The 27,100-nt window shown below is 36.1% G+C and overlaps 3 protein-coding genes across 5 annotated transcripts in view; 2 read left to right on the top strand and 1 right to left on the bottom strand.

Annotated features, from left to right (window-relative positions):
• The window catches only part of LOC134806037 (transmembrane and ubiquitin-like domain-containing protein 1), a 118,886-nt gene that overhangs the window by 52,551 nt on the left and 39,235 nt on the right, over positions 1 to 27,100 (top strand). The gene's annotated exons all lie outside the window — the stretch shown is intronic.
• LOC134806031 (ATP synthase lipid-binding protein, mitochondrial) lies at positions 4,253 to 8,425 on the bottom strand. 3 transcript variants are annotated; one of them, XM_063779238.1, is made up of 4 exons: positions 8,349 to 8,425; positions 7,830 to 7,905; positions 6,939 to 7,125; positions 4,253 to 4,885 (listed from the first exon to the last, which is right to left on the bottom strand). In XM_063779238.1, the coding sequence occupies exons 2-4, from the start codon at positions 7,872 to 7,874 to the stop codon at positions 4,722 to 4,724; spliced, it is 396 nt and encodes a 131-aa protein (XP_063635308.1). In that variant the 5' UTR covers positions 7,875 to 7,905; positions 8,349 to 8,425; the 3' UTR covers positions 4,253 to 4,721. The 3 variants fall into 3 exon arrangements, with proteins under 3 accessions (XP_063635308.1, XP_063635310.1, XP_063635307.1); XM_063779240.1 differs by lacking the exon at positions 8,349 to 8,425 and adding an exon at positions 8,249 to 8,305; XM_063779237.1 differs by lacking the exon at positions 8,349 to 8,425 and adding an exon at positions 8,084 to 8,124.
• On the top strand, positions 8,630 to 16,320 carry LOC134806019 (juxtaposed with another zinc finger protein 1). Its single transcript, XM_063779222.1, has 5 exons — positions 8,630 to 8,803; positions 9,138 to 9,326; positions 12,073 to 12,181; positions 13,396 to 13,536; positions 15,900 to 16,320. Exons 1-5 carry the CDS (start codon positions 8,704 to 8,706, stop codon positions 16,303 to 16,305), a joined length of 945 nt encoding a protein of 314 aa, XP_063635292.1. The 5' UTR covers positions 8,630 to 8,703; the 3' UTR covers positions 16,306 to 16,320.

Below are 27,100 nucleotides of genomic sequence, written 5' to 3'. Positions count from 1 at the left end.
TTTACATTATACAATATTTTATGTATCGTTTATTCGAATTGTTAGTATTCGCTTAAATATTGCACATTGCGAGTATAGTGTGGTTGAAAAAATTAAATTAAGATCTTTATCTAGATAAATTAGTCTTGACCTCGAAATGTACAAGAATTTAGCGTGATATTGTATGAACACCAACAACCTTCCATAAATAAATATAAGTTTGTGGGGTTAGAATAGTTGTTACATTTCTTTGAGAACGATGTTTTTTGTGTTTTTTGACATAGCAAAGTGGATCCATTCCATATTTTTTTGGATTGTATTCATTTTGGAAACTCATTTAAAATTATGTGTAAAAATTATAACGCATTATAAATGCCAGGCACTTTTACCAAATCTTTCAGTTGACTAATTAATATTTAAGTGATTACCTCCGCATTGAGGTATGCCTTCAGATCTACGAGAGCTTCCTCTACGGACGGGGGTAGTCACTTAGATTTAGATTTTTTCGTCATAAAACTTTCTGTATTTGCAATAAATTTGTTAATAAAACTTTGTAGTATTAATTACATACTTTCCTCAAAGTTTTACAATTTTGTTAACCCTATAAATCTTGTTGGAAAGCACTGATATCGGACAGCTATAGATGATAATACTATTACTTATTCTGTGGCTATAGGGCCATGCGCGTCTGCAGTCTGACGTCTTCGTCTCGTGTGTGGTTTTATTCGGCTGAGATGGCAGGATCGTGTTCCTAACCAAACTGCTTCGAACTGTCATAGAATCCCTGCTCATAAGAGCCTTGTTTTGAACCTTGTAGCTTGGCACGATTCTTACTTGTCTCATTAACCTTTTGGACGCCAATAACCGATATATCCGCACCGTAGGTCCAACGCCAAAGACCGATTAATCCGTCACAGACCACAGAGCAACCATAATACACGGTGGCAAAAAAATTACTGCATTCCCGTTGCCAGGGAGGTTTTGGGAATATACTTACTGAGCAACTTTTACTATACCAAAATGTATGAATGACCTAATTTTGAACCGGAACGGATATACAGGGATATTTTATCGAACGAGCGAGCAAAGCGAAGCGAAGTTCTTACATTCGACTGAACACGCGGCTGGCTAGCGGCACGTCCCGGCATTTCGATGTTTTTAAGCTGAACTGTCAGAAGATAGTTTGATACTCAATCACTTAAGTAAATTTGTTCTAATATAAATGAAATTGAGTAAACGTGTAGTCGAGGGCATTATATTTTAGTAATTAAATTATGAGCAGGCCCGATCAAGGGGTCATTGAGCTAGAAGAGCTTAGAAGGCCAAAAAGCTGTTTGTGAGAGGTCTTGCTATTCTGGTCATGTTTTTGCAAGAAACATGGTCGAGTTTAGTATCAAATGAAAGTGCTCGACTTACACTTTTATAATATCGTTTTTAAATTTACCATTTTGAAATAATTAGCAAGATAAAAATAAAATAGAATAAACATATAAAATATCATAGGAATAAACATAATATATGTATTTGACATTTGACAGGAAATAATATTTGTTATAATATTTGCGAGGCGCCTCAACCAGAACTGAAATTATCAAATTAGTTTTGCAGAATGCTAATACTGTTCTCTACCAAACTTCTTTTCCCGTATTGACTAGTTTTTTTGGGAATTTTCAATCTTTTTTCCATAAGGTACCTTTTCTACTAAACTCTGAGACGACATTACTAGGCTTATAACTAACTTATAACAAAAATAAAAACAGGTAAACAAACGTTACGCATTAAGGTTTCAGATCACACAATAAAAAAAAATTGAGCATTTTTTCACCTCTTTACAAAACATTTCATATCTCCGAAACTAGAAACCCTCATAAGGTACCTTTTCCCGTGGAACGTCACATATTTCGGCTTAGCACAGATACAGTTTATTTTAATCTCTATGGTGGTGACTTAAATCCAGGGGAGGGATAGCCGTATACGAAGCCCTTTATTCGAAAAAATAGCGCCATCTATATTACTTAACGCTAAACTTGTAAATGGCGCTTCAAAATTGATGCAAAAAAGCAAATCTTGTCAGTAGAAAAAGGCGCGAAACTCAAATTTTCTATGAGACCATATCCCTTCGCGCCTACATTTTTTTCTACTGACAAGAACTGCTTGGCCAACTATATTATACATACTACTCTTTGCTTAAATCTATCAGTTAAGGGCTCCACAGACCTTGACCCAGACCAATAAATCCACGCGAATTTTGATCCATTGCCGCCTATAGAGCGACATAAAATAGTAGAACTTAAATAAAATGGAACTCAAAAATGTCCATACTAAATTGTTGCCATGTGTAAGCATTTTACGTCAAAAATGTGACAGTTACGTAGAAAGTGGCGCCCTCATTTATTTTCTATTATTTTATGTCGCACTATACAAGTACCTAAGTAGGTGTAACAAAGTCAATCGCTATATAATTTTTGGTTAACCGCGAGTTCTCAGTTCGGGGCGAACTACTAGTAATATATAGTTTGTCAAAGGACGGTCTCATTTCAATTATAAACAGAGAGATTCATACCATCGTTGTCTGACACTAGTACTAGCACTCAAAAAGAAAAGGATGAGTATAATTTTCCTGGTTCTTAAGGCCCCTGTACATATTGGGCCAGCGTGGGCCAGTCTGGGGGACGCATTTATGCGTTATAGGGAGCAAGTGATATTGCTATCTCATTCTACCGCATGGCTGCGTCCCTTGGACTGGCCAACGCTGGCCCAATATGTACAGGGGCCTTTACAAAATGGTTTGACCAACTATAGGTCACAGAACTGTCAAATATCTTAGAAAAAATCCACTATAGATACAAATGTACCTAGAGTTAGACCAGCAAGCTAAGTTGGCAGCGAATTTGATAGCCCAAACTGAGTGTTATTTTATACGTTTTTTCGCATGAAATTATGTTATAATATAACATTTGCACAGTCTGGGATATACAAAATCGCTCGACAGCTTAAGGTGGTTCGACTAGGTGACTCAAAGCTTAACCCTCGCTAGATGGCGCCACTTTCGCAAAATTTCAGGTTTTTTTTGTGGAATGGTCTTGGTATTTGTATACTTAAAAGTATGAATAGCGCACTCTTTAAGTAAATATTGAAGAACTATTAAAATAAACATTGAATATTTCATTGTGCAAAAACCACCCTTTATAAAAGTCGACGGAGTCAGGCGTGGCTCACTCCGCGATTTCGTCGCTTTGCTAGTAGGTAGCTAAAAGTACATCCGTTCCACACCAATTTTGGGGAAAGCCATAAGCCGCGCGTGGCGCTGTCGCCACCTAGCGGCCATATCTGTCCTGATCGTAACAGACTCGTTTTGTTAGAGAGTGAGTCTTCTGTACCTACTATTATGTGGCGCTGTCGCCACCTAGCGGCCATATCTGTCCTGATCGTAACAGACTAGTTTTGTTAGAGAGTGAGTCTTCTGTACCTACTATACTACTATTATTTATTCTGTGACGGAGTGTTGCTGTCACGCTTTTTCCTACTATTACTCACACGTGCAAACAGTAGTTGTCGAGATATTTAGCAATGTGACAGACGGACAGAGCCGCACCATAAGGGTACCTTTTTGGTCCGGAACCCTAAAAGGTATGTAGCCCACGAGGGGTGTTATAATTTTATAAATTAGCAAAGTGCTTTCGGCTATAGGGACCGTGCGCGTTGGAGGGTCTGCCATCTTGTGGCCTGAATCGGAAACATATGTGCACATGTACATTGCCAAAGCAAGTGCTACCATCTACCGTTCTCGTCGGTACGTTTCCTTGTGCATAGTAGGTTCTGCTATCTTGTGGGCTACATCGGAAGCATAAACGTCCAGTAAACGTCACATTTACGCCTCGCCATAGTACAGTCACCTGCAATATAATATATTACTCTTCGACGGCCGCAAAAATATGTGACGCGCTCTTATGGCTCTACAAATAAGATCGTGTCAGATATTTTTGCGGCCTTCGTTGTGCCACATATTATTGCAGGTGACTCTACTATTAGTTATTCTGTGGCCTCGCGCCAAAAAACTGATGGCTCCTATGCTGCCCCCTATGTACTTCATGAAAACAATAAATACAGGTTTCAAAGGAACCAAAATTTTTCTACACCAATTTGTTAAATAGAATAAAGAATTATATATTATATTGTACTGGGAAAAACTGTTATTTTTATTTAGTCCTATATGCGCGTATCTTGATACAAATTGCAGTAATAACGTGTAGAAAAAAATAAAGGGCCAATAGGTGTTTAGTATCATTTAATCGCCCTAAAAATGTACAATACATATTGCTGACATTCTCGAACAGAATAACGCATTTATAAAGTCGATGAAAATTCGTACACGCATACACGCATTCACTGGCTTAGTAAATTGGCATCGACTTCACAACATTAAACCCGAGATAATAATTATATGAATAACATGATTCAGAGAAACAGTCTACCAAAAATCAGGAATAGAAATAATTGCAGCATCCAAGTTAATGTTTACGTACAACATTTTATTTGCACATTTTCATTTATACTACATAATTAAATAATTGCATTCCTGATGACGCGCACTGACAAGTGTAACACATTATTTCAGTCCTTGCATCACTATGAGGGTGAGGTTTCCACACATTCGATTCCATGGCCGACCCCTAAAAGATAGTACACTTGAAACCTCTTCAGTTTGGTGGCAGTTGTAGTGTTCTTATAAAGTAAACGGCTTAGAAAGCGAACAGCAGCAGGAACGCCATCATAAGACAGAAGAGACCCATAGCCTCAGACAGGGCGAAACCCAGGATGGCGTATGAGAACAGCTGCTGCTTGAGGGATGGGTTCCTGGCGTAGCCGATGATCAGGGAGCCGAACACCGTTCCAATACCAGCACCTGGAATGTACAATCATCTCATTAAGTACTTTTAAGATAACAATTTACAATAAACAAATAATAATAATAATTTCAGCCTATACACGTCCCACTGCTGGGCACAGGCCTCCTCTCATGCGCGAGAGGGCTTGGGCTATAGTCCCCACCCTAGCCCAATGCGGATTGGGGACTTCACATACACCTTTGAATTTCTTCGCAGATGTATGCAGGTTTCCTCACGGTGTTTTCCTTCACCGAAAAGCTAGTGGTAAACATCAAATACAATCACCAGAAAAAAACTTTATTGATAAAAACAAAGAAACATAATAAAACTTAAAAAAACCTACAGAAAAAAAATGTAACTTTGGTTCAAGCCAAGGCAGAATCCCATCCTCCCAGCCCGCCAAACAACCAAAGACAAACAGATGCCAAGGAGTATCGCATACAAGCAATATAACCAACAGCGCTCCAAAAAACTAATACTTAAAAACCACAAGCAACTGGAAAACAAACAAACAACATCAACAACAAAAAAAAAACAAAAATAAACCCATCTCCCACTACGGCCGGTCACCGCGGGAGCATTAGACCATTACCCACTAGCAAATCAAAAAATAATCTAAATAAAATATATCTACAACAATGGAAGCTATTGGAGGAGGCCTTTGCCAACAGGCACACTGAGTTGAGAGACTTCCTATAGAAATAGAAGACATAAACCAATATTAACTAAATTCTCTCACCCAGTCCAAGGAGCTACATAAATAAATAAAAATATCAATTTATATTTTGTACATAACTTCCGAAAAACTCATTGGTACAAGCCAGGATTTGAACCCGCGAGCTCCGGATTGAAAGTCGGACGTCATATCCACTCGGCCACCACCGCTTATGCAAGCTGTCTCACCTGAATTCTATCTTCAAATCCATTGGTTGTATTATTATGTACATTAAAATGCATAGATAGGTCCCACTTGAAACATGAGATCTAAAAGGCGAATAACATCAAGAATGCTATCATTAAGCAGAACAATCCCATAGCTTCTGACAGTGCAAATCCCAGGATGGCGTATGAGAATATCTGCTGCTTTAGGGAGGGGTTTCGTGCGTAACCCATGATTAAGCATCCAAACACCACACCAATACCAATACCTTTAAGTGAAACATGTAAGGATTAGCAAATGAACAAATGAGCAAATGATACCCAAATTATCAAAATGTTTAATTGCATATATACTTGTATAGTTTTTAATTGCATGTAACAAAATGCCACAACCAATTGGTAAAGTTTTATCATAATGAATCAGAAACAGTCTGTTTTCCAATATGTGTTAAACTACACTAGGTGTTGGTCTCGTATTATAGAAGTGATTTGGGTATCATTTAGGAATTCCAGGAAGTGCACATAAGGGAAACACATAATATTAGTATCAAACCCTTAATCAAATAACAGTGTTTGTTCTCCACCTAAATTTTAAATTGTTTCCATAATTAATAATAATATATGCCCGTTTGTCTGTTTCACAACAAATCTGTGCCTTTTTCTTTTCTTTTTTCTTTTATTTCTTTGATTTTTGAAGATAACATTAAAAAAATCATACTTGGATTACAAGCAAAGCCAGGGGGAGCTACTAACTAGTAAAAAGTTCGTAACCGTATCGGACAATGGGAAACTATTTCCCACTTCATTCAAAATTTTGCTATTCCGTAACCCCCTTTCCCTCCACTTAATTTTTTTAAATATATTTTTTCGTAATCTACGCACCCAAATTACCTAAAAACCATTTTTAGTTTTCAAAAATCTCATAAGAAGTGTTCCGTTTGATTAAGGGTTAAAGAGTTAAAGTTAAGGGTAAAACCCTTTTAAGCCATGATGGAAGGATGAAAACACTGAAACACCCATCAAAAGAAAAAGTAACCATTATACTGCAGTGTTATGCAATCAGTTTCCTGGCTGCAAAGGGCTTGACATTGTCAGTGAATTAGCAAAGGAAAGACATAGGGATTTCAAAATTTGAATGATTATCAAGGCACAGACACAGAAGCTGAATGAATGAGGCGTTAAGGTACATACCAGAGCCAGCTACTCCGACTGTCGCGGCTCCAGCACCAATGAATTTGGCAGCAGAGTCAATGTCTTTCGAGACTGCTGTGGTCTGGAAGGAGCGGACTGCTGAGAGCTGGGCGGGGGCAGCGGGCACAATCTGTGTCTGGGATGGGACAGCAGCCAGTGGTCGGACCAGCGCTGTGTTGCTGAAGATCTGGAATGAATACCCAGTTATTAATGAGCCTATTTCCCAATGCCAGTGATTTTTTTCCTCCATATTACTATCTGGGAATACAAACTGATCACCAATGCACAAAAATAAGTTAAAAATTATGACATTATAAGTTTTTCATACATAAAACTGTAATTGAATAGGACTTCAACTGCTGACAATTCTAGTGTTTTATAGGAATGAATTACATTCTATAGTAGTTGTGTAATCAGGTGACTTTATTATCATTAAAACTAAGTTAGGTTATGTAGATGTCAGTAGGATTATTCCCAGTTGTAAAATGTCAAGAGGTTATCTAATAAAATCAATAACTGAGAACTTGTTTCAAACACTTAGAAGGAAGTGCTTTAGTTCAATAACTTTCAGTTGATCATTTATAATCACCATATTATCACCATGATATGAGATTATGTAATTATATAACACCCTAGTAGAAGTTCAACCAATATTGATTTTCAGGCAATTTGTAGTTTCAGCAGTAAATTTCATGTCATTCAAAGAGTTGCTGCTTATCAGGAGACACCGGTGGACGATCAGAAACATACAAGGTCAATGCAATTACACTGTATACAATATCAATTATAATGTGTTATATTCAAGTAATTGAACAGTATTCCTTTAAAAGAAGCCCGTATAATGTATAATATACATAAAAATACAATTATAAGAAAAGTAGGGTTACTTACAGCAGACCTGGCAGCAGGGGCGATCAATCTAGCGGCAGACAGCATTTTGTATTGGTTTGGGTGCGGCGAGCAACAACTGAAAGAAACCGAAGCAAGAGATGAGTATCCGGTAAGGGCACTAGCACAGATCTGAAGGATACTTGAAGACTTAAGACTTGACAGTTTGACCGACGAACTGCAGAGAGTTACGTAATTCGGGAGACTACGTAACGGAGTTGTAGGCCGCCCAATCAACACTAGTAAACAATTATTACATATTTGGTATCACTGAGACTTGCATTTTGAGTCGCTTCTTGATAATTTCAGTACAAATAATAAATTGACGATTGAAAAATGGCTGACTTTTCTGAGCCGACTTTGAATACAAATTATACTGTCAACTTTCGAAATACCGTAAAAATATTGACACTGACACCCACTGTAAATCTTTATGTATCGGTTTTGTCACTGGCTGGTAGAGGATGGCTAATAAATTTAACACTTTTTCACGATTAGTTTCACTAATTTCACCGCACTTACCAAAGAACACCGCGAAGGAGGAGACCGGCCTTTGGAATGTTCAATTTCTGAGTGGTAAAGTGAAACAGAGTATATATCGCGCACTCCTATTGGATGAAACGTTTTGAGGTCAGCGCAGTACGTGACGTATAGCCAACTATTGATCATTTTGTTAATATTACAGTACTTATTATTTTAAAATGCTAATAACCAAAAGTATAAGTAACATGAGATACAGCTAAAATATTTATAAATTAATTTATTGCTTTGAACGTCTTGATAGATGACTTAGTAATAGCTATGTGGAGAATGATAACAAAAAATTAAGTTGAGTCTAGTCTTGAATTTGACTCAGTACATCAACATCTGTACGAAGATGGCCGTCTTCATGATAAACATATGTAAATACAATGGCTGTGGCATAACTTTTCCGAGATTAGCGGACTTAATTGAACACATCGAAGACGTCCATATCGGTAAATATAAAATATTCATCCCATCTGCTTTCTACACATGACGAATAATTGTTTTATATTTATGATCCCTCCCATCTTTGCGTAGTTGTGAGGTTTCTTTATGTTGTCAGTATTGTAAAGCATTTCTGCTTCGAGGGCACCGCGGCAATATTCATTTTTATTTGAGATATCTTCTATTTTACAAGATGCTAATATAAATAAATGATTGTACCGCGGTGATTAAGTCATTTATATGTGTGTTCGACCGCAATATTTACTACATTGTTTTTGTTTACTCAAATCAGCTGATCAGTGATCAGTTGTTCACGATCAGAATAACGAATTGCATTTTCAGATTATGATCCTGCCGTCGTTGAACAAAAAGAGGCTTCCCAGCCGTCGTGTATTCCTTTAAGTTATGTGTTGAAGTTTTTCACCGAGGCTTCCAGGCGGGAGATCCAAAACATGCCCCCGGTGGCCGAGGTTCGGCGGCGCCTGCTCTCTGCACCCAAAACACCATCTGTCCGAAGCAGCACCCCTACTGGTAAGTTATAAGTAATGATTTATTTCTATGTACAGTCAGCAGCAGAAGTTGCTAAGCGGGCGAGGTGTTCACAATTACCTTGACACGCTCTTATTCTCTTAACCTCGCCGGCTTAGCAACTATTGCTGCTGACTGCACTTTTACAACAGTGATAAAAAAACCAAGCTAATCTTTGGATTTTATTATTGTCATAACCTAACTATTTAACAAGAAAATTAGGGGGTCTAGGGGTTGGGCTATTTACAATTCTACATACATACTTATATGTAAGTATACTTGTATAGGCATATACAGGGTTTACGGGTCTTTACGGGTAAGTACATAGGTACTTAAACTATTGTGAGACATACTAACATTGAATATTTTTTTTTAAACCTATATATAGAGTCTAAACCGTAAAATTATTCAATACGGTACTTATACTAGGATATAGTGATATAGATCAACATTGATAGTCTCTTGCAAGGAAGGTATTTAGTTTAGGGTGGTATTGGGTGGATTTCAAAATCTTGCGAAAACTTATGGTTCGGTCTTTATAAAAAAAACTAGTAGGTTGTGCGAGTTGCAACTTTTTTATATGTTTTTAAGAACTATTATCTTCATGTTCCTTCAATTACCATCTCCAATAACTTAGTAGTTTTTTTTATATAAAATGTTTTATGTGTCTAAAATCATCACCGTCTACCGGAAAAATCTGAACCTTATTGTTTGCAGTGAAAATTATAGCATACCTATCGTACGATTGCGATTTTTCTTTTACTTATATCTTTTCCATGTTGTTGTTTAACACATGGGAAAATATGCAATAATTCCTTCACCGAGAAAGTACATTTAAAAATATTTAAAATTTTGTCACGAATATTCGTCAACACCGTCATGGTAATGTCAATGTGAGCTTATCTCCGTGTATGAACAACGAAATACCGCTAAAGGTCCTTGCCCTATTTTTCACTTTAATATAGAATGCCAAAAATGATTTCACTATAAAGTCACATCATTGAATCGTGAGAAATATTACGAACAAATTTGTAAAACGTAGTTTGTCACAACAGAGCATCATCACCGTTATGCTTTGGTTTAAAAAAGTTACAAATGATATATTAGAAATAATTATTGAAATGAATGGCAAACTACATGAAGTTTATTGTGTAGCATAGACATTAACTACTATTATTCGTATTCTAGAAATAAAAACAAGAAACTCTCAAATCGTCAACACCATACCCATCATCACCGGGAAAAAATGACGACCGGTGATGATTTCATGTGTATGGTGATGACGGTTCTCAGAAACTTTTCTAGTTATTTTGCTATAATTCATTATAAAATTAAGCTGTATGTTTGAAAAACGTTCTCTATGTCTTCTAACACTATATAATGTCTACCTTATAAATGTAGAATAAATGTAGAAGAAGATATGACTATTTTTTTCACACTAGAGGATGGTTAGTTTTAAATAACATTTTGACTGAAGTAGGCAAAATTTAGGTCACTTAGAACTTAGAACATACAATTTATGTTTTATTATCTAATAATGTAAATCGTGCAACTTAGAGTCTGTAATTGCATGTTAGTCGTGTTAAAACAAAGTATTTAAACAAGCAACATATATTAAGTTTTAAGCGACCATAGGCTACGGTACTGGCTCACTATCGTAATGGCCTTATGTTTTTTGATAATATTATATTAATTGATGTATATAATTACAGCAATTAATAATTATACCATTGGGTAGTCACCGGACCCAATACCTAACATTTTGTAACTTATGACATGCATCACAAGTAGGGGTCTTGCAACTTATAAAACACTGATTATATATTAATGTTTAGCTATTAAACAATATATATATGGATTTAAATCATTATTGCTATTTTTAAAGTTAATTTATAAAACAACAAAAATACAAACTTATGCAATGAATCAAATTATCAAAAAAAAAGTAATATATCATAAAAATTAAGCTCACTGGCAAGCCAGCAATTTTATAATATGATATAAATACCAAGTTATGCAGTAGATAAAAGAAGATGCGGGTTTAAACTGATAATAAGAGTACAATATTGTTAATATGATTTAACATTGAAAAAACCCAAAAAAATAAATGAATACATAAATTGCCTATTTTGGAATATAAATTATTTAAAATTATACAATAAAAATACTTGTTATATATTTATTTATATGAATAAAATGTATTTTTTATAATTTTCTAAAAATAATTTATGTAGCTAGTTTTATGTTCAAAAACATGTTATTTGTAATGTTTATTAAAGTTCTAAAGCCTTACAATTAAAAAAAGTTTTTGTTTTTTTAATACGTTTTTAATACATATATAAATTAGTTCCCAAATCGTCATTACCGTACATGCAGTGTCATTACCGTCTATAAAAGAGTCATTACCATACCATGATTGTCATCACCATCTTGCGTTTTTATTTTTCGAAAGCGATAACTTCAAATATAAGCCACAAATGATTGTATAAATACCATAAATATCCTCAATATACAGCCCCCTATTACTTTACCCAGCTAGAATCGTGTTAAATTAAACATTAAAAAAAAATATTTTTTTGTATGGTGAAATTTTTGGTGATGAAATCCACCCTATTCCACCTATCCAAATTTTTTCTCCAAGGTCATTGCGCCTCACTATCTCATTAAGCAAAATGTGAGACGCAATACACATTGACCAAAGGTATTGGACAGTTGGAATACCACCCTCAGTCATGTGATGTTGTTGCAGGTAGCGACATGGACGAGGACGAAATGATGAGTCCGTCGGAGGATAGCAATGATTCTTGGACTACCGTAGAGGAATACAGCTCTGAATACATACTGCGTTATGGCGTCAAGTAAGTCCACGCTTTATCTAAATATACGCTTATAGTTCGTTTTTTTAGCATTAGAAATAAGGTAAACAATCTTGATGTAACTTTTAATTGAAAAACACATTTTAAAAATAAGTTACGGCAAATATGTAACAATTATGAATCTAATACGATCATTTATATTCTTCTGCTTTCATAAGTAAGTAGTTACTGATTTTTAAAAAGTGTTTTTCAATTAAAAGACTTGTCAAGATCGCTTACCTTCTTTCAAGTTCTTTCTAGTGCTAAAAAAAACGAACTATAGTTAAATGACGCTTAAAATATTAAACATACTCAATCAATAACTAAGGGCCGCTACAGAGGGACTGCAACCCGACTGCAACTTGATATGGGAACTGCACGCCGACGTTGTAGTTGGCGTGCAGTATCTATACAGATTGCAGTCGGGTTGCAGTCCGTCTGTATCGGCCCTAAGGAGGCCCAAGCTCAGAGATAGTCTTGTACATTCAAAACTATACCGGGATCAAATTGGGTTACGTTGTATTCATCCATTGAAGAGTATTTAGAATTCAGTGGTAAAGTGTCTCAAAACAAGCAAGCACATGGGAATCATGTTCTACGAACAGAACACCTTGTGATTGTCAGAGAGAATAGGTAACGATTCCATATGCCGATGATACCTACTATACAGATATTAGTTTAGTTTTATTGCTCACCGATATGAAAATGAACATGACATACAAATTAAGCACATAACTTCAACTATGGTACTTACACATGTTTGCATAGTTATTTTCCTTCGTATTTTCACGGAAACGTACGAACTTATCTTGCTATTTCAGTCAGTCTCGGTACAAAAAGTACTGACGTTGACTGAAGTAGCATGACAAATACGAACGTATCTGAGAAAATGCGATGGAAAACAATTTTGCACTACATCTGTAGACAACAGGCGGTCTTATCGCTAAAGACTACTAGTCTACTAAGCACTAAGTACCTACCTCCTACCAGTCCTACCTTTACCATAGTCTAATAAAACATGGTCTTCTCTTCCCAGAGTGACACAAGCCTACGTCACAATAACATTGCCACTTTATATAGCGCTATCGCATCGCATATTATCATATAGCGCTGTCGCATGATGACGAAGGCTTGTGTCAGTCACGTGACCACGAAAAGACGGGAAGAGAGTACCAGGCGGAGTATATTATTATACCATGTACCTTTACTATTTGCAGTCGCCTGGGCGCAGCGTCCGCGGCGGGCCCGACGGTGCAGGACAAGCCGTTCGCGTGCCCCGTGCCTGGCTGCAAGAAGCGCTACAAGAACGTCAACGGCATCAAGTACCACTCCAAGAACGGCCACAAGAAGGACGGCAAGTCAGTACCCTTTTATTTTTAATTTGGTTGACTTGAATGAAGAATGCAATTGCATAAAGACCAGTTGCATCAAACCTATCGGCGACATCGACGTAATCTTTGTTCCTTAAAATGTGGATGAATGGAAATGGCTCAGGCACCTGCCGCGATAGCAGAGGACGCTGGTTCGTTTCTCTGGGACACCAGAAGCCTTTGTCACTTTTTCTTATATGACATTCATTTCAGTTAATGAGGGGTCATCCATTAATTACGTCACACGAATTTCTAGGTTTTTTGACCCCTCCCCCCCCCTTGTCACATTTGGTCACATTTGGCAAACCTCTCCCCCCTAGTGTGACGTCACATTTTTTCTACGAAATCGCCAAATCGAATTAAGTAAGTACCTAAGTATTATTAATATTTTATCAAAATATTTTTGACGATATAAATATTAGTAATTTTATAACCCAAAACTGCTTAGGAAAGAAAATTAAAAGAATAAAAACGATTATCGTTTTAAAAACTTGTTATTTAAATGTACAGCGAATAAAATAATTTAAAAAAAATTTCGGTTACTGATGAAGTTAAAGTGACGTCACAAAGTTTGTGTCTCCCCCCTCCCCCATGTCACAATATGTCACATTTTCTTGACCCCCTCCCTCCCCCTAAACGTGTGACGTAATTAATGGATGACCCCTGAATGGAAAATTTGAGATCTGTGGCATGACAGATTCCTTCGCCATAATCGTTATATTTAACGTCGAAGCAGTTCATTGATGGGTAGTGCAACTTTTACTGTGTTTATTTCTAATTCATGGAGAGATACTTATGGTTTCATACCCTAACGAATCGGGCGCGCAAGCCGCCAGTGGAAGAGAACCGCGAACTCATCTAGAATTTAGACTAGATATTTCTAAATGATTTATTTTCTAATTCAATTTATTTTCTTCAATCGGCATATAAATTTTGTGTACCTAACAGTTAATTCAAAAATATCAATTTATTCAATAGAAAATACCCGTTTCTAACTGCGCCGAATCACGCCACCAAAAAGTATTTGCCAAGACCTAAGAAGCGTCTGACCGCGCAGGAGTATTTCTGGAAGAAATGGGTAACGTGGTTAGATAGCAGACAGTAGAGAAATGCATATCAAAATGGCTCAATTCCACGCGAAATTCCAACTATTATTATACCTATCACAATGGAAACCAATGAGTGTACCAAATTTTGAGATTGTAAGGTAAAGATTACTAGTGCTCGACATGCCCCGTGTTTTCCAACTTACCTATCTATACACCCTGCTGTCACCTCTATTGTCTATAACTTGTCTAAAGATGACGTGTACTGGGATACATTAGTGCCGAGCAGTTGGACGTTGGACCTTAGACATTTTTGATATGCATCCACATAATTATAACAGAATATTAAAAACAAAAAGCAAACTGAAAATAAACTTTTTCGCTTGTTTGTATATCACGTCACATTTTGACCAATGGCAAGTCAATGAAATCAGATATTTAGGTTCCTAATATAAGCCGCTATTTTAAATGTACGATGTATTTATCCCTTTATTAAGCATTCTGTTATAACTTATCGAAGGATTGAATTGATATTTTTATAATATTTACGGGCAATAGTTTTGAATTCGTATAGATAAAGTGGTACATTCATCTATTGATTTTTAAGTAAGTTCAAGAAGGTAATCTATATATAGTATCGTTGTAGTGCGTTCCATAAAAGTCACAAAGTAGGGTAACATGTTACATGAGATACAATTAACTCTTGTGGTATTGCTCTGAAAGTTGTTAGTACATTTAATTAGTTGGTTGTTGGATAGAGAACTGTGTTACTTGTCAAATGGATCATTTTACACCGATAGGGGTAACTATTAGACTGTATGGATCTTTGGAAAGCAAACGAATGGAAATTAATATAAGTGAAATGAAGAGTAATTAGGGCGGGCGTCCAGTAACTGGTGCGCTTGCACGAAGCGGTTGAGCGGGTTAACGAAAAATAGTATGAGCAACGCTAACTGTGCGGACGTATGCGACGGATTTTACCTACAATTGGCAATGGAGTTAAGGTTAAAGAAAATAGGATGGTAAGAGTGAAAAATTGTTATTCTATCACGTCACTGATGGCGAGCATGAGAAAAATGTCGAATGGAAGGTGAATGTTGGGAATTAAATACTGTCGCGAAAGGCACGGCGAAACGAATTAATTTCTGTGACCGTTGATGATAGTTTGGTCATTAAAATTATAGTCTAGACGCCTTTTATTTATTTAGTTTTGAGTAGCCTCGAGTAGATCATAATAAGTAAACTAGTATGCCTAGTATAAAATAAATTGCAATCAAATTTCAAAAGCAACATTTCTCTTTTCAGGGTAAAAAAGGCATACAAATGCCAATGCGGCAAAAGCTATAAAACCGCCCAGGGGCTCAAGAGCCACTCCGCCTCGCAACACATGGCGGCCCCGCCCGCGCCGCGCGCGCCCGGCCTCGTGGTCACGGCCGCGCCCGCGCGCCTCGCCGCCGACCTCGACACCACCAAGCTGGTCCGCATCTACGACGCCTTGAAAGCCAAGGATCTCCCCTCGTTCACCATCCCCAAGCACAGCCTGGCGAGTGTGAATATAGTGAACGGAGTGGTTCGCGCGCTGGCGCCGGCGGCCAAGTTCGAGCGGCCCAAGGTCACCGTGCAGGCGCGCCCGCTCGCCCCGCTGTCCCCGCTCGCCCCGCTCGCCCCGCTCACCCCCTACGGTAACGTAGGCAACGAGGCTAACGCCTAGCTTACACGAGCCTGGTGCTTGTCCCTAATGCTTAGTTGCACAGAACGCTTATTCATTTTAAAAATTAAGGTTTAAAAAAGCCGATACCTAAGTTTTAAGCCAAATATAAGAGTTAGCGTGCATACTACGATACACGCTGGTTTAGTTTCTTTAGCGGCCGCTTGGTACGCTATTCGTGATTGAAAAGAAGTGAGATTTAAATTGGTAAGGGCGAATTAAATCGTAATGTGACTGTATGGTATGCTTCGCCTAAAACGGCAACTAAGCTGCTACTGTGTAATTAGGTGTTAGTACCATGTTTCACACATATGGAAATAAGTGATAATTGCTCGTGTATATTCTTAATGACTGCCGTCCCCAATAAAATCTATCTTAATCTAGAATGGACATAAATTGTTCGTCTCTTTTTGACGTATAACGAACTTCGAAAAGAGCGAATGCCTTGTGTGTGCAACGCCACGGTGTGTATTCTAGTGATTGCCAACATCCCCCGATTACAGCTGAGAATTAAAAAATGTCATTGGGATTTTAAATATTGAGAATATTTGCGAATGACATAGAATATTGGGAACGGTGGTGAGGTGTCAATGTAGATCTATATTACATTGTACAGTCAGCAGCAGAAGTTGCTAAGCGGGCGAGGTGTTCAAAATTACCTTGACACGCTCTTATTCTCATAACAATAAAGTCGTGTCAAGATCATTTTGAATACCTCGCCCGCTTAGCAACTTCTGTTGCTGACTGTACGCATCTTAACGGCTTAAGGGGATCAGTGTAGCTACCTAGGCATTAATCTAATCTAATGCACAGAGAATTAGAGAAACTTCACGCTGCATTAAGATCTAATCATTGAGACGGCAGTTCGAACGGTGTCAACGTTTGAGGTCTCAATTGTTTCATGATATTTTCGAACTTTATCGTTGTATTTTGTCTTCGTTACATTTTCTTTACGTACTCGGCTTGTTTTCTCTTCGTCGCCGTTTTCTTTGTTCGACTGCTCAAAATGTTTGTGTTATTTGTGATGTTTTTATTATAATGTATCAAGAAAGATTAGCGTGTTTAACGAATAATAAAGGATACGAATAATGATTGTGACCGAAAACAAGCGACGACTAAAGGCGGGATTCTACCAGTGTGCGGCACTGTGCAGCACAAAAGCATTTAGTACAAAAATGCCTTAACTAATGTAACCTTTTATTTAAGGAAGAACAAACAAACCGAGTGCCTACAAAATTAAAGAATACAGAACGCGACAAATCGTAAATCTACCGAAAATATCAGAAAACGTATTAGGCGAAAATGGATCATACCGTTTCAACCGCTGACTCAATTAAAGTAAATCGAATTTAAAGTCATTAATGATAAGTGTGAACGCGCAGTTCCTATTAAAAAAATACAAAAAAATGTTCATTAATAGCCCTCATTTAAATATTTGTTACTCTTTTATATTTTATTCCCTTATTTAAATATGTTACATTTTGTATATGATTATCGTATGTTAGTAGCTAACTGCATGCTTTTTGTTTATGCACAAAATTTTTATAATGATACACTAAGGTACTTATGCGTTTTTAGGGTTTCGTTCTATAGTCAACAAAGAACCCTTATTTTCGTAATGTTAGAAAGGTGGGTTTAAATAAAATGTACACAGTTGAGGTCTTCATTCGTGTACAAAGTTACGCATGTAAATTGTATACCTATCAACATTTTTGTTAGGTTTTCAATTCAATCAATTAACTCAGACGACTTAAGTCCTTAATAATGTACATTTTCCCATCGAGATTTTTTTATTTATTCTTAGTTAAATTGAGACGCCGGTGACAGCTGTACCAAAAACACATTAGCGTTTATCAACGACTATAATTATTACCTATATCTGTCTTTTTCGAGAAAAACGTTAGAAATATATGTCGTTGATAATCCTTTTGTACCAAGGTCTGATGTGGCTGTGATGAATGTTGATTACTAATATTTATTAATTATTTATTTGACGGTTGTTTTGTGTTCGAGATTAATTTATGTTGATTAGTATTATTAGTAACGTCCAATGATTATTTAATTGTAATTACTTAACGAGGAGTTTAATATTCATTTATGTAGCCGGATATCACGGTTAAATGTTGTATTGTTAAACTGTGTGTATGTGTACTGTTATTTGTACAGTAAGCTGCAGAAATATCTACGCTACGAACGTTATAAAATAGCTTCGAGTCGATGTCAAATACCGTTCGTTCGTACTTATCGTATGTATTTTTGTAGTCGACTGTATCGCGCGATTTAGTATACCTATAGGTCTCCCAATTTAAGAAGAGGCGAATGGTAAGAATGACGAATGAATGAAAAAAAAAAACAGGTAAAACAAGTGTAAAAATTAAAATCAAGATGGCAGTTTTTGGTCCACACACGATAAGCAGAGCTCGGACAAATCATCGCAAAACCATCAAAAATCATTTATATCTTAAAATAGGACAAGATTTATTAAACTCATAATATGTACACAATATCCTTATAAAATTTCCAGATTATACTCAAAAACTGCAGTTCAAAATTGTTAAAAAAATTGTATCGTGTTCCATACCATATTTATTATTGCGATAAATTGTCCGAACTCTGACGATAAATATTGTTGAGTGGGTTGCGTAGCCTCTTCTTATGGTGCGATACCTACACTAGCGTCTTGCTGTTATATTTCTCTTCGTTGGTGTACTTAAATATCGCAGCTCTTCGCATCGTTTTCTAAATTTCTCCTTTATAAATGTATTCTTATGAAAATTATATTAAAACAAAAAAAATGTTATTTATACTTAAAGCGAAAAAAATACAAAAAGGGCATTTGTTTTAAGTAACATCTCTATATTTAGATTAAAGACGATACTCGGAAATGTGATATGTAGAAAAAAATAAAAAAAAGCTTATAAGCATACTCGTATATAAATATGTAGTAAGTAAGGCTGACGTTACTTGGGTTTGTTTTGTGATAGTGTTGTGTAGTTCGCTTTGGCGTTGTGAATCCTTTTAACGACATTGTAGACGGACTACAGGGCCTAGCCAACATGACAATAGTCCATCGCCAAACGACAGATGCTACGAAAAGGCACGTGACTATTTCCATACAACATATAATAATGTAAGATTAGATTGGCGTTTTCTATCAATGATTGTCGTTTTGGCTAAGCCCACTAGATGACTCGCGCGTCACCGACTAAGCCCGCCCGATAATAATGTTACTAGTAACCATTAATTAAAGTAGTAAAATATTTTGCGCTGCTTCATTAAATAATAAAGTAGCGCAAAATATTGTAGTCGCAGGTTTGACATCTGTAACAGATGGCGCTGTACTGTCTCGTTCATTGTGCTCCAATTGATTGCTAAACGCTGAAGTTTGACAATCCAATTACCACTTTTCGGGTACAATCCAACTTTACGGATCTTAGTATTGTATTGTCTATATTAACAATTTCTGTGGTTGGAAATATCGATAGGTATTTCGTTGTACTACGTTTGTATTTTACCGTGCTATCGTGCGGATTCCAATTTACTATATTCGTGTATAAATTTATACTTATTTTTGAGTCAAGACGGCGATTGGTCGGTGTTGCGAGAGTAAACTTGTCGATGTCTTTAAAAAAAACTATACCTAATACCTCAATTTCAGTTAACCTCTTAAATAATGTTTGCCTTTGTGTATATAACTGAGTATAGGTACGTTTACGGGCTTTACGTTATGTACAGTCACTGGTCAGCGTCATATAGTAGGTAGCATGCAAAGCATTCAAATAGTTCGGTACATCATATAATTTGTATGACGTACCGAACAATTTGAATACTTTGGATGGTACCTAATATACGACGCTGACTGTACCTACAGATTTGACTGATATTTTAACTGAAATGGCTGTATTAAGTTTTATGAATAAATGTGTTTTATGGAAGTTTTACGAAGGTACATTTTTAAGATCAGATTGGATCTTCCCGTCTTTTCGTAATTTATTTTTAACAGTACTCGTACACTTGACTTCCAAGAAAAACTTTTTGTACTTTTAAAACCCTCATTACCTACTAAATATAACATAAGTAGTTACATATACCTACTATGTATATTATTATATCTTTAAAATATTCAAATGTTGTTCAAAACAAGAGATTATTTTGTGTACGTTTGTCTCGACGTGAATTATTGTGGTTGTCATTAACCTTATATTATTATTAGTTTCATTTTCATACGTATGAAGAGTCCAGTGGGGAAAAGCAATAAAAATCTTTCTATTCAAGATAGAGGCTATGCCAAAATATTTCAATTATGGTGCCAGCAAAAACTCATAGGAGAAAAAAAATGTCACTAATATGGTAACATTTACTGTCATAGTTTTTTCCCTTGGACTTTTCATATTATGTTCTAGTTTTTCAGACATTTCTTTTGGTGACCGTCTCTGAACGCTTCCTTATTACTTACTGAATAAGGTTCTTGTTGTTCAGTGCTAGTCACCACTAAACGAAATTGTGAGCAATCGGGACTGCAATAATGATTTTTATGACAACTACAGACGGTTGGATTTAGCTTGAACACTAACAGGTTAAGATGCAAGGGATTCGGCGAATAGACTGCGAGGTAGTTTAGCTAAGAGAAAAATATTCTATGGTGTAATTTTGGAGGTGCTGTGTAAAGTGTGATAATATTAAATATGGTGTTATACCAAAGTATGGGGCACCGCAAGTGACGGGTTCCTATTTGCTCTGGAGATGGATTTGGATGTTATTTCATGGTGTAACTCTACAAAAGATCAGCATGTATCTCAAGTTGCAGAAGAAACTAAGACAACAAAATACTAAAATACAGTATTGTAAGTACCTCGCCCACACTGTTAACTGACAGTTCGTAGACTTTATTACAAAAGGCATAAGGTCCACCGATGAACAGTTAAGAGTGTTGCTGTTTGGACACAATAACAGTCTCTTTCGTATGTCGGGACGTCAAAGAATTCAGCTCAACGGGACAAATAGGAATCGGCCATTGTATTTGTGGAAGGTTTAGGTCATCTAAGATGAAGCTGTTCGAAACCTGTTGCATTGAATGCTTATCTCAGAAAGCCAAAGTAAATATGGTGTGCTTGCCATTTTAATAACGATCTTTCGGATCAGTTCTATATTGTTGCTTGATAATATGTGAAATTTAGTTGTGTGAAATTGACTGAACAACATACTAAATTACCGAATATCGATAGCCGTTGTTGTAGGTACCTACTCCACACTTCCTGTAGCTTATATCTGTGTTCACGTATTATTGATGTTTCTAAGTGTATAGTATATGTACTGTTAGTAGATACTTACGTTACCTACTAAAAGTAAGATGAGTGGCACGAATCCACACATTTAATTTTATGTCATAATCATAACATAATTAAAACAAGTTAAATTGAGTCCCGAAATCATTAACTAATTGAAAATTTTAAGTTGACATGTTTTATACCTAATTTGATTTATTATTTTCGCTTGATTGTTACAATATATGGTCATGAAATGGGGTGTTTATGAAGCTACATGAATCTACAATCTACACTCATAATTTTAAAAATACCTAGTTACCAGCATTGTTGGCACTGGACATTGAAGATTAGACAATTGTGAAATTGTAGGTAACTTTGTAGCTTCATGAGTTTGAAATAAAGGTGACTTGTGTATTTATTTGCTCATGGTATTGTCAAGGACGTGTAATGTTGGTAGCCATTATTTCATTTAAGACTGATCATTGGAAATTTGTAGAATGTAAATTTAATTTATTTCATGTTATTTTAGGACGTTGTCGTCAAATCCAGCTCTTTCTGAGAGAACTTTTTATACTCTTGTAGTGAAATGTCTTCATCACAAAATTAGTTTATAGCTTCATTCAAGTTGCTCACAAATACGAGTACCTATGTCAGTTGTTTGTTCGACAATTGAAAAAAGTAGATATCTAAAGTTATATTTTGAAGCGTGCTAAAGATATTTTAAAGATTTAGTTTTTAATGTTGCATCTAGTCTTTAAAGGGCTTAATAATAACAAGTTGAAAGAGATCTGTCATTACTAAGGTTTTTCGTCAATTAAAATGAAAATGACCAATTTTTAAATTGTTGCATAGGAGCAGTAAGACATTTGATGGATATGTATTTGAATAATGGCACAAACGCTTAAGAAAAGAAGCTGATACTTAGGTAAACCTCTTTTTAATAATCGAAACTACTCGTAATATTTACCTTTAAAGGTAAACGGTTATTTTTTATTACCCAAAAATATACATATATAAAACAATTACTGGACTTATTTGTGTAATATTTCACGATAATTATAAAGTTTTACCTAAAATACCTGTCTAAAGTTAGAAAGTCATCATTATCCATAAACGGTTGTGAGTGTAACAAGCGTAGCTTAGGGGATAATAAGTGCAAATATCAATTAGGGCTCTATATCTCACAAACATTTCCAATTATCCAAATAAAAAGTTGCTGTACACTTGTGCAAATAATATTGTACAAATCTTTGTGCGATAGAGCAGTCTTTAAATGTTAAAGATAATCTTATTAATTTTACCTTATACGGTTAGCAGCAGAAATATGTAGATACCTACTGTGCAGGTCACTTCAAGACCTTCGTTTGCATCAAAATTACTGCTGCAGCTGCTGTACTTATATGTCGATTTCATTCAAAGGCAGATGGCGTAGCACATGTATAATAATTAAATTACAGTATCCTATAACCATGAAAAACCTACAGATAATTTGGATTTTTCTAAACATGACAAATAATAATTGTAACTAATGACTCTCAACTATTTTATATGAAAAATATCCATTGTAGTATTTTTTTAGAATGTGTGTTGCCATTGTGTATAAATTAAATATTATAATCGCGTTATGGTTTAATGTTGGGTTGCAAATGTTTCATAATTTATGTGTTAACAATGAAAATTTATAATTGTTATATACCTATTTTAGCATTCGGTTTTAGTGTTTATATTGCAGCTTATATAAATTGACATGCCAATCCATTGATGTTTTATATTTACAAGTAATAAATAATACAATAGATCCTTTATCTGAACCGGTGCTAAATATTCAAATTGTAGGTAGGTATTTGAGTGAAGTCGTTCTGTTCAAAATACTTACACATTAGATTGTATTAACTCACTTTATTACTACGAAATCTAACACTAGTTTTTATAGCTGCAAACGCACGTCCTGCAGTATTAGAACACGTATGAACCAGATCACATAGACCGCTCGGGTCCAGCACGGTCTCCATCGGTTGTTCTATGTGACCTCTTTCAAATTACATACAGTTACAAGTATTTCTGGATGATGACAAAATTTTACCGTTACTCCTAAAAAAAACTATGCGTTTGCAGTTTTAAAGTTCGACGATGAAGTCAACAAACTATTTGAATATTTGCTGAACGGTTGTCAATCATTAATAGCACTTGTGAGTCAATGTCGTAAATTCATGAGTGTATCGGTGTTCCGGACATCATAATAAAAACCAATCAGCCATAACATTGTATTTTATTTACATATTTACCTTTTCGTATAAAATATTATAAATATTGAGAATGTAGTCTTAACTTAAAATTATACATTTTACTTAATACATTTTGGTTTAAACATCTCATAATTCGATAACTAAATATTTCGACAGTTGAGTGTCGACTAATTGTATTGGACTACCCATATAACCATTCCAGTCGCAGAATCACAAAGTGGTAACTAAATGTCAGATGTGTCGTAACAGAGTCCACACAATGTGTCTAGAATTGTTTCGAAACAAAGTGTCGTCGCCGTGTCTACACTTTTCCGTAACAAGGTGTCGACACATTTGTGTGCACTTTGCGTGCGGTTTGCGACTAAATCTGACAGCAAATTTGTGACAGCAAATGTCAATATAAAATACCTCTTGAAAACCAAGGTTTGTCAAACTACTATTAGTGTCTCGTGTGCTCGTAATTCTAGTAAGTCATCATGGGCAATGCAAATGATAATAATCGACCGAAACCATATAAACACCCAACACCCGTCAACCTTTTACAGAAAAGTTTTTAAAGAAATTCAATAAGCTACTTAGGTCAGGCAACGAATGCTCCAAAAGTTGTAGAGGGAAATGCTCGGAACACAATTTTTGACTCCGTAACTCGGTTTGACAAGTTAGGAGGTGAACATATCAAAAGTCCCCGGCCGTAGCCCTTGAGCGGGGGGGAGAGAGGGGGCTTTGAAGGTCCCATTTTCCCGTTTTTCGATTATATCTCGGAAACTATGCATCTCAGCGACATGGCCACTTATACAAAATGAAAGTTAATTTAATTTGTTACAAGTTTATTCAATCAATTTTTTCGATATGTTGAATAGTTTTTGAGATATCCGCTCTTGAAAGTTTATTTAGGGCTCTCAATTTTATCTTGATATATCTATATCAGTGAAGGTGCTAGGCCGTGTTTGGTATCGTTTTCGTATAAATCTGGGGTGCTGAATCCATTTAAGATATCACATTGACACCATTCCACAAAATAAAAATAAATCTTTTTAGGGTTCCGTACCTCAAAAGGAAAAAACGGAACCCTTATAGGATCACTGGTGCGTCTGTATGTAATATGTCCGTCTGAATACACAAAATAGTTCTTTACCTATAGATGACAGGAAAACCTATTAGAAATGTGCAGTCAAACGCGAGTCGGACTTAATGTACGGAACCCTTAATACGCGAGTCCGACTCGCACTTGGCCGGTTTTTTTGAAACTCTTCTTGACGCTTAACCGCTGAACCGATTTCGTTGAAATTTGGTATAGAAATAGTTTGCGTCCCGGAACAGGACATAGGATAGATCTTATAACCAAAATCATCTTTTGAAGGTGTGAAAAGTGGCGTGGAAATTTGTACGGGAAATCAATAACCGCTGAACCGATTAAGTTAAAAATTATGAAAAAACATGACTTCAAACGTAAACTTAAACAGTATTAACTTCAAGAAGTCAATACTGAATTCCCCCCTACACCTCATTTCACACCTTTAAAAGGATGATTTTTGAGATAACTTATTATATCCTGTCTCGGGACTCAAAATATATGTGTACCAAATTTAAATTAAAACTGTTCAGCAGTTTAAGCGTGAAGAGGAGTTTAAAAGAAAGTATTTTAATAAGTTTATATGTTTTTACTTCGGAATGGTGTCAATGTGATACCTTAACTAAATTTGGTACTGCGAATTTATACGAAAACGATACCAAACATGGCCTCGTAGCTTTACTGTTGTAGAAGTCAAAATAAAATTGAGAGCCCTAAATTCTTATTACTTGGCCAAACTTGTGTAGAAGGAAAAGGTAAAATAAAAGTCTTCGGCAGGAATATAAGACACAAATATATTTTTTTGTTTGCGTTACTATTTCATTCATCAAATATAAACATACCTTGATTATACTATTCTAGTGAGATCCTCATAGATAAACAAAAACATTTACTTAAAAAATTACAAGGTCGAAATGTCACGAAACTTGTGAGAGTAATATGTGAAAAATAAAAACTTTTATGACAAAAAAAATCTGGACACAATTTAAGAATCACCTAATTGCGTCGAGGAATCATCTGTATTTTTGCTTGTTTCATTACCTCCTCGCTTCTTTTTAGGGTTCCGTACCCAAAAGGTAAAACGGGACCCTATTACTAAGACTTCGCTGTCCGTCCGTCCGTCCGTCCGTCCGTCCGTCCGTCTGTCACCAGGCTGTATCTCACGAACCGTGATAGCTAGACAGTTGAAATTTTCACAGATGATGTATTTCTGTTGCCGCTATAACAACAAATACTAAAAACAGAATAAAATAAAGATTTAAATGGGGCTCCCATACAACAAACGTGATTTTTGACCAAAGTTAAGCAACGTCGGGCGTGGTCAGTACTTGGATGGGTGACCGTTTTTTTTTTGCATTTTTTCCGTTTTTTTTTTCATTATGGTACGGAACCCTTCGCGCGCGAGTCCGACTCGCACTTGCCCGGTTTTTTGTCCTTTGTATTCTGTAGCAATTTGTTAGATCTGAAAATAAAGATAACTTGCGTCGTCACGGATGTCGATTTATAGGTTTTAGGGAGTGCAGAATTCGAAAACGATGATCATTTTATAATCCAAGATGGCGGCTACGTATTTTGTCATAAAAGTGGAATCCAAAATAGTCATCATTTTCGAAATCTGCGCCCCCTAAAACCTATAAAACGATATCCATGACGACTTTTATGACATAGTGCATTGCCGCCATTTTGAAATTGAAAATGTTATCATTTTCGAAATCTGCGCCCCCTAAAACCTATAAAACGACATCCATGACGACTTTTATGACATAGTGCATGGCCGCCATCTTGGAATCCAAAATAGTCATAATTTTCGAAATCTGCGCCCCCTAAAACCTATAAAACGATATCCATGACGACTTTTATGACATAGTGCATTGCCGCCATTTTTAAATTGAAAATGTTATCATTTTCGAAATCTGCGCCCCCCAAAACCTATAAAACGACACCCATGACGACTTTTATGACATAGTGCATGGCCGCCATTTTGGATTCCAAAATGGTCATCATTTTCGAAAGCGCGGCCCCCTAAAACCTATAAAACGACATACATGACGACTTTTATGACATAGTGCATGGCCGCCATCTTGGAATCCAAAATGGTCATCATTTTCTAAATCGGGGCCCCCTAAAACCTATAAAACGACACCCATGACGACTTTTATGACATAGTGCATGGCCGCCATTTTGGAATCCAAAATGGTTATCATTTTCTAAAT

The sequence above is a fragment of the Cydia splendana genome, chromosome 2 (genome assembly GCF_910591565.1).
Source record: "Cydia splendana chromosome 2, ilCydSple1.2, whole genome shotgun sequence".
Taxonomy (NCBI): domain Eukaryota; kingdom Metazoa; phylum Arthropoda; class Insecta; order Lepidoptera; family Tortricidae; genus Cydia; species Cydia splendana.
Note: the sequence above shows the minus strand (reverse complement) of the source record. Positions and strands in the feature narration are given on the sequence as shown.